Source organism: Vespa mandarinia, chromosome 16 (genome assembly GCF_050613455.1).
Source record: "Vespa mandarinia isolate Hongniang chromosome 16, ASM5061345v1, whole genome shotgun sequence".
Lineage (NCBI taxonomy): Eukaryota > Metazoa > Arthropoda > Insecta > Hymenoptera > Vespidae > Vespa > Vespa mandarinia.
The window spans coordinates 2,667,501-2,682,500 of NC_140825.1; the positions used below are offsets into that span (position 1 = coordinate 2,667,501).

The 15,000-nt window shown below is 29.8% G+C and overlaps 1 protein-coding gene across 2 annotated transcripts in view; it reads right to left on the reverse strand.

The window, feature by feature from the left end:
* LOC118442064 (uncharacterized) overlaps window positions 1-15,000 on the reverse strand; it is a 136,208-nt gene that overhangs the window by 2,378 nt on the left and 118,830 nt on the right. For both annotated transcript variants that reach the window (XM_085661841.1, XM_035867224.2), the window contains one exon: window positions 10,757-11,033. In XM_085661841.1, the coding sequence (XP_085517967.1) occupies window positions 10,757-11,033 (277 nt within the window). The remainder of the gene's footprint in view (window positions 1-10,756; window positions 11,034-15,000) is intronic.

The following is a 15,000-nucleotide window of genomic DNA, read 5'->3' on the forward strand; positions in this document are numbered from 1 at the left end:
GTTTAATAATATTGATATCTTCTCAACGTTCAATTTTTTTCATTTATTTATCTTTCGATACATTTCAATATTAAAAATTGTAAAAATGTAAAATAATTATTAATTTTTCTACTAATGAAAAAAGTATTTCTATTAAATTTCACTGATATAAATTTTAATTGAAAAATACAATATTTTAGTTAAACATAAGTAAAAATCTGTTTTTAAATAAACAGTGGAATATTATTAACAGAAAAATTAAATATATATATATATATATATATATATATATATATATAAAACGAAATACATATTCGCTAAAATATATGTATATAATAATCGTACGAATGTGTGTGTATATGTTTGAGAAAGAGAGAGAAAGAGAGAGATTTTGAAAAACGATTATTTTTTTCGCGAACGAAGAATCATTCCTTTCGTATATCCCTAAATTCATAATTCTTCTTTGGATTGTACACAGGAACCTGTTTGAGATAAAACAGGTTTTGTTATCGAATCGCCGTCATTGTTCCATCAGAATGCAGACACTGGGGTGGTGACTGATAATTATTTAGTGGCTACCGGTAACTCTATCTATTCTGTCGCAGTGTTCGGTATATGATTGGAGATTGCGTTTGAAATTTGACGAATAGATATCGGACGCGTCGAAAAGCATAGTCCGCTGATAATTGGCAGTATTCCGTTGTGGCAACTACTATATCCGAATTGTTCTTTGACAATGGTTAGGAGAGAAATAGATGTATTAACAAATATATCTATATACATATAGGTGTGTATATATATATATATACATATACACATACACACGTACACACATACATTACAAATATGAAGTCTATAAACGTTTCTGAATCGACAATGGGAAACTAATATGAACGAGTAGATTTTTGTGCTTTAATTAACGCGATATGATTTTCTTTTTTTTTTTGTCTTCTTTCTTTTTAATCATTTATTTCTTTATTTTTCTTTATTCATATTATGCGCGTCTTATTTCGATGGATTCTAATTATTTTTTTTTCTTTTTTTCTTTTTTTTTTTTTATAAAGAAAGAGAAAGAGAGATTTTCTTTATTATTAACTTTATTAATACTTTCGAACAGGTTTTATTTCAATGGGGGATCAGAATGAAAAATACTTCGTATACTTAATTTTTAATATATAGGGAGCGAGATGCGAAAAATAAGAAAACGATTTATAGGTATATTGTTTCTCACAAATGAAAACTCTTGCCGAGACGAAGAAGTTCGGAAGTGCGAATTACATAGCACGTACCTCTACTACGTACTACTGGTTTTATCGTTACAAAAGTTTGTGCATTTGGCAAAGCGATATTTTTCTTTTGTGCATTTCTTTCTAGCGAAATTAAATCGCAACGAAAGGAAATTCCGTTCTGGAGTCAGGGGGAAAACTTCGAAGACGGATATCATTAAGTAGAATTGTGGTAGATTTTATACTTTTTCAGATTTGTTTTTCATCTTTCTAAGGGAAAAAAGTTAACGAGATATAGATAGATAGATAGATAGATAAATAGACATATAGATACATTATTATTAGTCATACCTAGTCATATGATCATAAAGATATCAATAATCTACAGAAATAATATAATACAAAAATATAATCAAATCTACTACTATGTATTGAATATTTAATTAATAAAAGTGACTTCAGTGTCGTCATTATGGCGAAATAAGTAATCTATTTTCAATATGATCCATAAAAAAAAAAAAGAAAAAAAAGGCGTGAATAACATTGAAACCATGTAAACATTAATTACACACTCGTTTTCGTTTTTTTTTTTTTCTAATTTCTTGTTCTTTACTTTTACAGATCTCAATACATAATATTTTAGACTACAAGTGCAAAGGATTAATAATATAATAAATATCGCAACTAATGGCCTGTATATTATAAAAAAAAAAAAAAAAAATACAAAATAAAAAATAAAAGAAAAAATAATAATAATAAGAAGAAGAAAATAATCACCACGAGAATATAATACACTTACTCAGATAATTAAATTAAATCAATATGTAAGAAGTAACTATCTAATCTACTTTTCATCATTGATACTGTGCGCGTGCGCACGAGAGAGAGAGAGAGAGAGAGAGAGAAAGAGAGAGAGAAAGAGAGAGAGAGAGAGAGAGAGAGAGAGAGAGAGAGAGAGACGAGAGTATTACGGATATATTTAGGTAACGAGTTTTACAAATAGCTAACCATACAGGAAAAAGGAATCTTGACGGAGAGAATTGGACGAGAACAGAACATAGAGATCCAATTGAGAGAGAAAGAAAGAAAGAAAGAGAGAGAGAGATAGAGAGAGAACTACGGATTAACAAACTGCAGCACTTATTACGGTAAGGTAATTCACTCTGTAGAAACGAAGACCAATTTGTATTAAACATAGAATAGATAATTAATCCCGGTACAAAGTAGACTCATTTGTGTGTTAAACAGATAGCCATTTAAGTCTTCTCATGTATTTAGAAACCTGAATATCAAGAGGAAGGTCATAAAAAGAATCGAAGGTCGAAACAGGCATTAACCGCCCTTTGTAAGAGAATATTCTCTGCTCACTCACGAGAGAATGAGGGGAAAAAAACGGGGGGAAGGAGGGGGTGCAGGAGTGTGGGACGCGCGGAGGGAGGAGATGATAGAAAGAAAGAAAGAAAGAAAGAAAGAAAGAAAGAAAGAAAGAAAGAAAAGTGGAAAGGAAGGCAATTTTCTAAAAACAGTTTTGTCGATCAGACCAGAGCTCAGAGCTACGTGGTGGGGATCGGGCTAAGGGGAGGAAAGGGGAAGGGGTGAGGGAGAAGGAAAAGTCTCCTCCGTAAATAGAAACAGTCCAAGAAAGGCTGAGTGTGAAAGAAATCAAATTACCACGTGTTACGAAACTGAAGTCTTCTAACATCGAATACGATAAGGGGTAAGAAACGAGGGGTGACTTACACGATGAGAAAAGAAGTCTCAAGAAAAGTTGAAACTCTTTACAATTGCATTGTAAAAATCTAAGGATATCCTTACGTAATGTTACTCATCAGTCCGCAATATATTATTATTATTATTATTATTATTATTATTATTATTATTATTATTATTATTATTATACTTTACAAAGATCCCTTTTTCTACTGGATACACGATAAAAACTTCGAAACGTATATATTAAAATTATTAATATTGTTACTCATTAATTGAGAATAAGCGAATGAGTGCGAAGGTCAAATGATTTTTTTGTAAATTTATTTAAGTAAAATCATTAAATAAAAAAAAAAATTAAATCATAGATTAAAGATAAAAAGCATTAAAAAAAAAAATGTCGGCGAATAAAATATTTAATTAAATATTATCGATGACGAGAAATAAATTATCTATTTTGAAGATCGAGATAGAATCGATATGATTTTAGCAGCAAATAACGATCGCCTTGGAAATAGGAATGAAAAGGAAATAATTGAATTAATGATACTAAAACGAGAAATAACGTAAAGAAATTAGACCGATTAAAAAGAACAAATTAAAAGAACTATTCAGTTTTATAAATGTAATTAATTTGCATATCCTTTTGTTTTTTTTTTTCTTTTTTTTTTCCTAATCATTAACAATCAAGAACGTCTCGTTTGTCGTAAGTTAAAATATACGAAATCAGAAACTAACTGGTTCGATTTCTTAAAATGCAAAATAATATCTGTGGTGATAAGGTCGTAAAAAAAAAAAAATATTCTTTGAAAGATTGTCAAAAAATGATCGAAAAAGGGTCGGTATATCGTGATAGCCGTACAAAATTTTCTCCAATGAAATTCTGAAGAGAAGAAGGAGAAGGAGAATAGAAGATTGGAAGAACAGAGCAATAGAGAGAGAGAAAGAGAGAGAGAGAGAGAGAAAGAAGGAGAGAGGGAGAAATTTTATATAAAAAAAAAAAAAAAAAAAAAAAAAAAAAAAAAAAAAAAAAATCCTAGAGAGCGAGTTCATGAGCCCGTACTTCGAAGTTTCGTATACGAGATCTTGGAAAGTTTTGGAGAAACGATTTACTTAGAATACAACTAAAACTCGTTGCCTCGCTTAGCTTCTATGTATGTAGACCACCTTCAGAAGTCTCAGTGAGGCGTCACGAAAAGTAGTTCGCAAGCTAACGTATGGTGAACTCGCGACTTGTTTTGAAAATGAAAGGGGAGTTTAAAGGTGTAAGGAATAGAAAGAGAAATAGAGAGAGAGAGAGAGAGAGAGAGAGAGAGAGAGAGAAAGAGAGAGAGAGAGAGAGAGAGAATCAGGCAAGTCTGCACAACTCTTTCTTACAAATATACATAAATTTACATAAACATAAATCCAAAGTATAATAAAGAACATGGAAAAACATTTTGTGAGAGTATAAACAAAAAAAAAAAAAAGAAAAAAAATATTTTGATCACCCACGTTCAAGAGAGAATCGTATCAAAAAAAAAAAATTATTATTAAATAATTATCTATTTATTTATTTTTTTTTTCTTCTTTTTCTTTTAATACCCACATAATTTTCTTCAATCGATCTGACAAGAGAGAGAAAGAGAGAGAGAGAGAGAGAGACCCCGCAAAGGGAAAAACAAAATTATTAAATATTTATTTACTTTTTTTTTTTTCGTTCTCTGTTTCTTTTTCTTGTTCCCCCCCACCCCCTGCCGCTCCCTTTCTTCCCTTTTTCTTAATATCACTCTAAGTAATTTTCTTACATAAATCATCGCGTCACCAACGTACATACATACATTTCTATAATTTATTATTGAAATTTAATCATTATCATCGAATCAATATATAAATAATATATTCCCTTGTCAATGATCACTGTCAAGGAAGATAGAAAGGGGGGGGGAGGAGGAGAAAGAAGAGATAGATAGATAGATAGATGAAAGGGTGAAAGAGATAAAATGATATTCCCTTGAGTTTTCTAATACGAAGTAGTTAACATGAGATGAAAACGGCTTAAATAATCACGTATGCAGGAACCTGATAACGATGTTGCTCGCTTCACGGTTTACCTATGTTCATTGGAAAACCCATGAGAGAGAGAGAGAGAGAGAGAGAGAGAGAGAGAGAGAGAGAGAGAGAGAGAGAGAGAGAGAGAGAGAGAGAGAGAGAGGAGAGAAGGGAAGGAAAGCAGTAGGGCAGGACTAAAGGTTGAAAACAAGAGAGAGAGAGGGTTGGTATAGCATCATCGTATCGACGACGTCATCATGTTTTCCACCTACGAAAGGAACGTACTCACGCAGCAGTGTCACGCATTCAACCAAGTAAGACGACTCTTGTTACAAAATTACCTGGATAATGAGAAATGGTGAGAAACCCTTGAACATATAACAAAGATTTTCGAAACCCTTTCCACTTATTCCGTTACTTGTTCTTTATAGTCGAGGAAAAGCATTTCACCCTTGTCTTCTGACATCGTTTTAGAAGTGAGATTGGCAACAAACTTTTACAATGAAGACAAGGTATCTTCTTAACTCATGCAATATCCTTTCTTCCTTCCTATACCTGTATATATATATATATATATATATATATATATATATATATATATATATATATATATATATATATATACTTTTGATCCTTCACATTCCTTTCGCGTTTTAAACTATCCAATTTAATGTTAAACTTTTTCCTCTTCGATATAAAATATTAATTTCATAATAAACGATTAACAATTAACTTATCTATCTGCGAAGAAAAATTTCTCTATGAATAAAATTACACACACACATATATATATATATATATATATATATATATATATATATATATAATGGAGATTAAATGGATCAAAGAGAATACATTTTGTATGAGTATTAAAAGAAAATATATACATAATGCAGTTCTAATAGATTGTTTGGATAATAGAAGGCTTCGGGTGATAGAGTGTTTAGATAATAGACGTAAATACAATTGTGGTACTATTGTCATTCTATGCAAATAGAGATAGTCTATTAGATTAGTTTATATTTCACATTTGGGGATTTAATTTCATTTTCGAAATGTATCAATTTTTTTTAAATGTATTTTCTTCGAATGCCCGAGAAAGAACTAAATTAACGATACGTGGAAATATTTCGAGAAAATTGGGTCGGTCGATTAAAAAAAAAAAAAAAAAGAAAAAAAAAAAAAAAAATTATATATATATATATATACGAATAAAAAAGAAAAAGAAGAAAAAAGATAAAAAAGAAAAACGTATACACAATGTACCACCGAACACAATGAGTCGACAAAACAGTCCGCTTTGACACGGAATGAATTCCAAACAATTTGCAAGATTTTCCAGAATCAAACACATGGAACGTGCTTGTATAACGTAGATCGATTAGCGTTTTCTAATTCAACGAGTACGCGCGTCAGCATCAACGAAACTACGTGCATACGTTTTCACTGGGATAGACTACTATAATAAAAGTCAATTTTTGTCCGTTGGATACGTAACAGTTTGACGATCCGTATTATTCCCTTTTGTTTTCCTTTCATAGTAACAGCGAATGACTGATGAACGTGTCATCGATCTTGTCGTTTATGTATACGATGAACTTGTGATCGTGATCGTGAACGAAAAGTTTTTAACAAATTTTAATTAGATTTAATTAAAGTATTAATTTGTTTATTATGAATTATTTCAATCTAATTTTTGAGTATCATACGTCTTTTCATTTATTCTTAATTGAGCGTACATTATTCCGTTCATATAAGTTGACATGTGATGCGTGTATCTGTGTTCAATATTTTTCAGATTATTTATTAAAAATAATAATAATAATAATAATAAGATCAATATTTCTTTTTTAAATAATAATTGTCATAAGTTATAAATCTCTTCTAAAATTCATGTTCTAATATCATATATTAATAACGTTATATTTAATTAAAGATAATAATTAACTTTTATATAAATGCAGAATCTGCGATTATTATTAATAATTTGTAGAGATTAATAAAAACTTAAAGTGTTATTGATTACTATATACAATGAACTTTGATGTTGCTTTTTACTCTATTACGATATATTATTTAGATATTTGAAAGGTGAAACTTTTATTACAAATAAAAATGAATCAATAATAATAATCATCGTTTGTTTTATCACGTTATTAGAATGTATATGAAATTGAATGATTAATTAACATATACAATGTAATTGTTATGTTTGGATCTGTAAATAATTTTACATTTAATGAATCTTAGGTATTATTTTTAAATTAGATCATATACCATAGTATTTATGTGTCCGTGCGAAAGAAGATCGATTACGAGGAAATAATACAAGTAAGAATGATTAGAAATGATGATGAGTTCTCTGTCATATGTATTTGAATTGTTCCCATATGACAATATTTTTTTAGAGATTACTACGTGCACACCGTCCAATATTGTTTATATGAAATATCGAAAAATGTTATGAAAAAGTAATATTCGTTGAATTTGTATTTTTCATTTGTGAATTTGATATGCTACCACTATAAAAAAAAAAAAAATATATATATATATATATATAAAAAAAGAAAAAAAAAAAAATTAAAAATAAGAAAAAAAAGAAATTAAAAATACAACAAAATCTAAAATAAATTCATTTCAACCGCTACTAAATATACTTTTTTGCGACATGAGAGTACAGAAAAAAAAAAAAAAAAAGAAACAGAATGCATCTATCTAAAAATGTTTCTTTCAATACTTATAAATTCCAATAATTTATAATATCTATAAAAATGATTTAATCGATAATAAAGATTCTAATTAATAATAAGGAATTTGATTTCAACAGAAAGAAGCATATCCCTTTTAAAATGTGACATTTGATTTTACATGAAATAAAGCCATAAATGAATATCTGGATAGAAACTACATTTTTCCAATTAATAACATATATTGTTGAGAATATAATTGCAGTAAAAAAAAAAAAAAAATTGCACTTCGCGGCAACAATACGTAGTCATTAGAATACAACAACAACAATAAAAAATTGTGCTAAGCTTTGCCAGAATAAAACAAAAGAGTTGAAGATTAAAGCAGCACAATCACAGTTCGATTATCGCATACTCTCTCTCTCTCTCTCTCCCTCTCTCTATAATGAACAAATACTATTCACAAATATTAAATCATTCACAAATTCTAAATCAAATAAATTCTGTGCTATTGTAAAAGAGACTATAAAAATCCGAAATGAGTAAATACATTTCTTTTACAATTTAAAAAAAAAAAAAAAAAAAAAAAAAAAATGACGTTAATACAATTTCTTTTCTTGTCATAATTATTTCATTAATAATACTTTATAATAATTATTCATAATTGTGTTACATTTATTTCTAAACAGAAAATTCAATAACAGTATTATTTCAACTCGTACTTAAAAAAAAAAAAAAAAAAAAAAAAAACGAACTTTCTTAAACGAACTAAAACTGAGGGGGCGGGGGACGAAATAAGATTTAAAAAGTACTCGTGTAACTACAAAGTTAATATAAACATCTTGGCTTAATAAAAAAAAAAAATTTACCTCTTATCTCAAAAATTTTAGATTTCAATCCCTCTTCTTCCAATTCGAATTTCTTTGAAATTTATTTTTGTAATTTTTAATACGATCCACAATTTGTCTAATATTAAAGTTGGCCCAATTAAAACGTACTCGCAGAATACCTACGTAGAAATATTGTTATCGTGAAAATTGGATCGATAAAGAGAATCGAAGCAATTTCGATCGATATGAATATGATAAAAAAGGTAGAAAGGAAGAGGTTGCGAAAAAGGAAGAGTAAAAAAGAAAAAGAGAAAGAGAGAAAGAGAGAGAGAGAGAGAGAGAGAGAGAGAGAGAGAAGAGAGAGAGGGGAGAGAGAGCGAAAGGATCGAAAAGGGCTCGGTATTCGAAAGGTAATAGGACCGGAGGTTATACCCGTGGCCGCTCAATTAAATCTCGTCGACGTCGCGTGCAGGAAGCGAGTTCAGCTTGTACCGGAGGCTTCCTTTTCGATTTCCAGTGGGTGGACCCTCTCAAAATTTATTAGCTCGTGCGCTCGACCGTCTAATCCTCGGGTAGCCAGGCCGAGCGTGCAACTATTACCTGCACTCGTCGCGGCACTCGTGTAACCGAGATAGCCTTCTCTATCTCTCTCTCTCTCTCTCTCTCTCTCTCTCTCTCTCTCTCTCTCTCTCTCTCTCTCTCTCTCATTCACTCTCTCTCTCTCTTTATCTCTCTTCATCTCTCTTTATCTCTCTCTCTCTCTCTCTCTCTCTATCTCTCTCTCTATCTCTCTCATGCTTTCTCTTCTCTACTTTCCCCTTCTCTTCCTCTTTCTCTTCATCCTCATCGGACACAGAGAGAATCAGCAAGGGGTTTGGTAAATGTTTAATACCTATGAGAAAATGGTTCGTTGCATATCGCAAGAGTATAATTGAGATTATATTCGGTGTAATAGTCACTTTTGAATACGGATTCCTATAAAAGATAGTTACGTCAATAATTAGCATTTCCATTGGTAGGATTGTTAAACTCATTCGCAAGAGAATCCATGGCACGGGTTAGTTTTCTGTGATGTAGTTATTGGTCTATACAAAGTATTTTTTTATCATTCAGTTTTATTTGATAACAAACCCATATACGTACCGTATCCATATTTTTGATATAACCTTTGAAATATAAACGGGCTTTTTTTTCTTGTTGTTTTTTTCTTTTTTTCTTTTTCCTTTTTTTTTTTTTTTTGTTCCCCAAAAAGCCCACACGTAACGATGGGCTTTTAAACCAGCAGACTTGTATATTTTTATAATAATAGGATGTGTTTCACGTATCGAAACAAAATTGTATAAACGAAATGGTATTGGACAATCGAAAACGTATAGCCACCGGCATGAAAAGATAATTGGTTTTGGAGACACAAGTTTAACGGGCAACGCCGAAATTCGACCTGATATCGCTCGATTTCCTTATCAACGAGATTTATCATAATTTACGGCTCGAATGGATCGCTTATCTTTTTACTATCGAACGATAACTTACGCTCAACGGATTACCTTGCAATTAATTCGATTAATATTTATCACAGGATCATCTCTCTCTTTCTCTTTCTCTCTCTCTCTCTCTCTCTTGTTTTTCGAAATAGGATGTTTCTACAGTTTTCTGTGTTTCTATTATTTATTATTTGTTATTTTTTTGTTTTCAAAGAATTTAATGCCACGTGAATTTTATTCTGACAATGATACTGACTATGTTTCATTACATTATGAATATATTATTACGGGCTTATTACACTCCCTTATTCTTGACATTTTCGTTAGTTCGTTGAAAATCCTTTAATTTCCGGTAATAAAAAAACTGCACAATATTGCATAGAAAAGAAAGAAAAAAAAAAAAATCAGTAAATACTTATCAATACGCGAACTAAATATAAATACGTACACGAATAAACATTTTTTTTTTTTTTATATATATATACATATATATTCACAATTTCATTATTTTATTTATAAGAGTAAAGAAAATTATTAATAATAATCGTTAAATATTGCATAATTAATTTAATACTTCACACCGTTATCTAGTAATCTACGTTATTGAAAAAAAAAAATTTTTTTTTTTTTATTCCACGCCACTCATCTTATAGTAATTAATACGTAAAGTTTATAACTTTAATCGGTGATATCATTGTAACAACAATCAACTTGAATCCATGTGATTTGTTTAGACTTATCAATTCTTTCCCTCTTATTCTCTCTTTCTAATTTGAATAAAATAAAAGGAATTAATCTATGATATCTACCTCTTTCAGGTACAGGTTCACGTAACCCAGTGCCCAATTGTATCTCATTCGCGGACGAATATATTCCAGGGATTTGTGCGGTACAACGTAGATTCAACTGGCCGTTCGTATAGTAAAATAGTTGAAGTGGTAGACTGAGGGCGATCCACTGTTGTTGCTGATGCTGATGCTGCTGCTGCTGCTGCTGCTGCTGCTCGCTGGAAACTCCAGTGCCCTCTCTACGATGATCTCGTTTCTGCTGTTCGTGTTCCTCCTGATTCTTCGAGATCGCTGCCACCTGCGGGAAATCAAGATGGAAATCAAGATGGAAATCAAGCGTGAATTTAAACTTGAAGATTTTCGATGCCAACCCAATGGCAGGAACCGTCATTTGAAAACCAGGGAGAACCGAACATTTTGCTTTTGCGAACAACCACGAGAAAACGTTTATGCGAACGAGAGAAGTCGGCAAAAAGGCGACGCAGTGAAGTCAAGGAAATGTAAATCTGCTTTTAACGAAATCCTTTCATCTGGAATCGACTCCCTCGTCGGCTATTTTCTCTTTACTTCCAAGCACAAAGCCAACGCCATCTTACTCCGACGAATAAGAGTCTTTCATGCTAGCTTCACCCTATACTACTACTACGCTGTTGTTGCTGCTACTACTACTACTACTACTACTACTACTACTAATACTTACTACTACTTATTCTATCTCTTTCTAGACCTTAGAAATCCTCATTTTCAAGCTTTACATTCCCATTTACGTACAATAACGTTCTCATGTCAGCTACGAAGATCGGACTGGTTCGACGAAACAATCCAATCCGTACGAATTCTAAGTTTCTTAATGTATCCGCATTCTGCATCTTGTTCTTGTCATTATTGAAATGACAAAGATAGCCGATGTTATAAGTGAGTTAGTCATTACGAAAGAGACGTAGAATATTCTTGAAAATTAATTTTCCTCGAATAGCTTTTCTCCTTTCAAAAATTACTTATCAACTGTATACAACTAAAGGGAATAATGATAAAACTATCCTCTTGTAATACAATCCGATTTAATTTCCGACGATCAAAAGAAACCACATTGAAGGCCGTAAAAATGATTTCTATGAAAAAGGGAGGACACATTTCGAGGATCCAGTTTCTCTAACAAGAATGAGACTTTCGAGCCAGTCTCGTTTTCTCTCGTTTCACGAGGGTTCATGTTATGAACAATCCTACGATTTGTCAACCGGAAGATCCGTCACTGACTTTCCCTTCTTTTTTCTACCTTTTTTCGTCATTTATATATATATATATATATATATATATATATATGCGCCTTTTCGTTTCAAAATACGGCAATGCGACGATTATAGTTATGCACGCTTGAACATTCATAATAGAGCCTAAAAAAAAATTATGATCATATAATATTTTAACGAGCATATAATTATTATAATATCATTGATCGTAGGTCGGAATATTTTTTAATAGTTTTATTTATTTATTTATTTACTTATTTATTTCTATTTTTTTTTTGTTCAAAATTTTCAATCCTACGTTAATTACGTCTAAATATAAGTTATTATATTTAAGCTTAATTTATCCGTATATATAGCTTGTTTTATATTAATTTACAATTTATTCGCTGTATCAATTTTCATTTATTTACTGTTTATTTCGCAATCTCAGTCATTTATTGATTTTATGATATTTTATCCTTAATGATATACTTATTTCTATTTGTATAATAACGTTTAGTAATTTTTTTATATATTGTATATATGTGCAATAAGAATAATTATAAATAAAAAAATGAAAGAGGATATAAAAATGAATATCGTATGAGCGACGATTGTTTAAATTGTTATTTTATTTATTGATTATTATATATTGAGTTTTACAATTTTTTTACTTCTTTATTTTTTCTTTTTTTTTTTGTAAGAAACCTTTATCGAATCGTTAACATTTATAAAAATGTTAACATTTTCTAAATGCTATCACGCGTTAATGAAAATGCTAATCAATTACTTTAAATATGTTAGATATTATTTTAGAATAATTAATTTCTTTCGAATCGGGATATTATTTTAGAATGATTAATTCCATTTTTTAGTGTTTCATACGTTTTATTAATTTTTTTACGGTTAATTAAATTTTTATTAATTAGTTTATTAACATTTTTGTTTTTTTTCTTTCTTTTTATACTGTAGGTAAAATCTGATGGGTTTTTTCTTATTAGTTTCCCTTTGATCCTAATTCCGTACTTTCGCAGCCAGTTAATCAGTATGCTCTATTAATTTTGTCCTTATATCTTTTTATATGCATCATGATTTTTTTTTCCTTTCCGAGGAAAATTACCTCGCTTCCGAACTACCATGGTGTATAGGTATTTGCACCGATCTAAAAATGATCGCCAAAAGATAATTAATCTTAACTATGTGAAATTTTTTCCTATTATACATCATAGCAATATTGTAATAGATCCAAATAGATTTTATTATCGTTCTGTAAATTCATTTATTTCAACGCTTTTTAATCCTTATATTTTCAGTCATTGATTTAATATTTTTTCTTTCTTTTCATATATATATATATATATATATATATATATATATATATATATATATATAAATTTAGTATTTTAATCATAAGTTTAAACATTTTATGTATGTCATGAAAATTCAAATAAGGTAAGCTAGATTTTCCTTAAAAAGAAAAAAAGAAGAAAAAAAAAGAAAAGAAAAAAAAAAAAAGAAAAAAAGAAAGAAAGATGAGCCTGAAAATATAAGATAATATTGACTAAAAAAATATTCAAAATTATTACGTAGATATTGTTATCGTTTGAAAATTTCTTACATCTCAGATATTTCTCCATCCTGAAGAATATTATTATATCAAATTATTTCCTATTCTAATCTGTTAAATATATTTTTTCCTATAAAATCGTAAAAAAAAAAAAAATAGAAACACACAAAAAAAAGAAAAAGAAACCATCAGCTACTTAATTGAAATCATTTATTATTATTATTATTATTTTTTTTTTCCTGGAAAATATTACGTTTTAAATAATTATTTTTCTTCTGATATCAGAGGATAAAGGAAATTTTTGTATGGCAGGTGATTATTTCATAGGAACGAACGAGGGAATGAGAGAAAATTCGAAAACGGGACACGACGGAGCGCATAAAATTTAATCTCAAGAGTAAAGCGGATGAAAACGATTATACTCGTCTTGAATACAGTTTACGAGGAAAAGCAGGAAAAGCAGGAAAGGGTTCACTGTGTCTCTAAGTGACGTGGCCTTTCTTCTAGAATATCCTCGGGAAAGCACCGCGGAAAATCGAGAAAATGTTTCCCTCGTGAGAGATTAGGTGAGACGTCGACGATGGGAATTGAAAGAGAGAGAGAGAGAAAGAGAGAAAGAGAAAGAGAGAGAGAGAGAGAGAGAGAGAGAAGAGGGTTATAGGAGGGTTGAGAGGGCGTTGGCAAGGTGCGAACACGAAGACGACAGTGATGCAACAACAACGTTGGAAGACAGAGTTCAAAACTACCAAAGTCACTCAATGACAAAGGTGAGTTCATAGGGAGGACTGAGTAACAACCAATACTTTATCTTTCGGTAAGTTTAAATACAATTCGAGAGGAGAATAAAGTTGATTCCAAATTTTCTAGGTGGATCTTAAAAATCAATTTTCTCTTTCTCAAGAGGACCTTTTCAGATTAATTTTTTTCTTTTCTTTTTTTTTTCTTTTCTTTTCTTTTCTTTTTTCTTTTTCCTCCTTCAAATTATCAACAAATTTCTAACGCTTACATTAATGTGTTTACAAATATGAAAAGAAGAAAAAAAAAAAAATAAATGAAAAAATAAATAAATTAGTCGAAAAAGTGTCGTTATATTAAAAATCAAATGATTGATCTTTAAAAGCAACCTAAAAATTTTGGTGCCCATATTTTGTATTTATTGAAAATAATCGAGTAAATTTTTATTATTTTTTTTTTTTTTTTTTTTTTGAACTTGCCTCGCTATAACTTTTCTTTTATTTATTCGTTATAAATAATAATTTCTTCTCATTGGCAACGTTGATTTGATTTGTTTTTCTTTCTCTCTTTTTCTTTTTTTTTTTTTCGTTTCAACCATCATTTTAATCGCTCACGTATTCATATACAGATACACACACATATATATATATATATATATATATATATATATATATATATATTTTGAAAGCAATTTACAATAAAGTTGTTTTTTGCTTACTCATTTTGTTAACTAT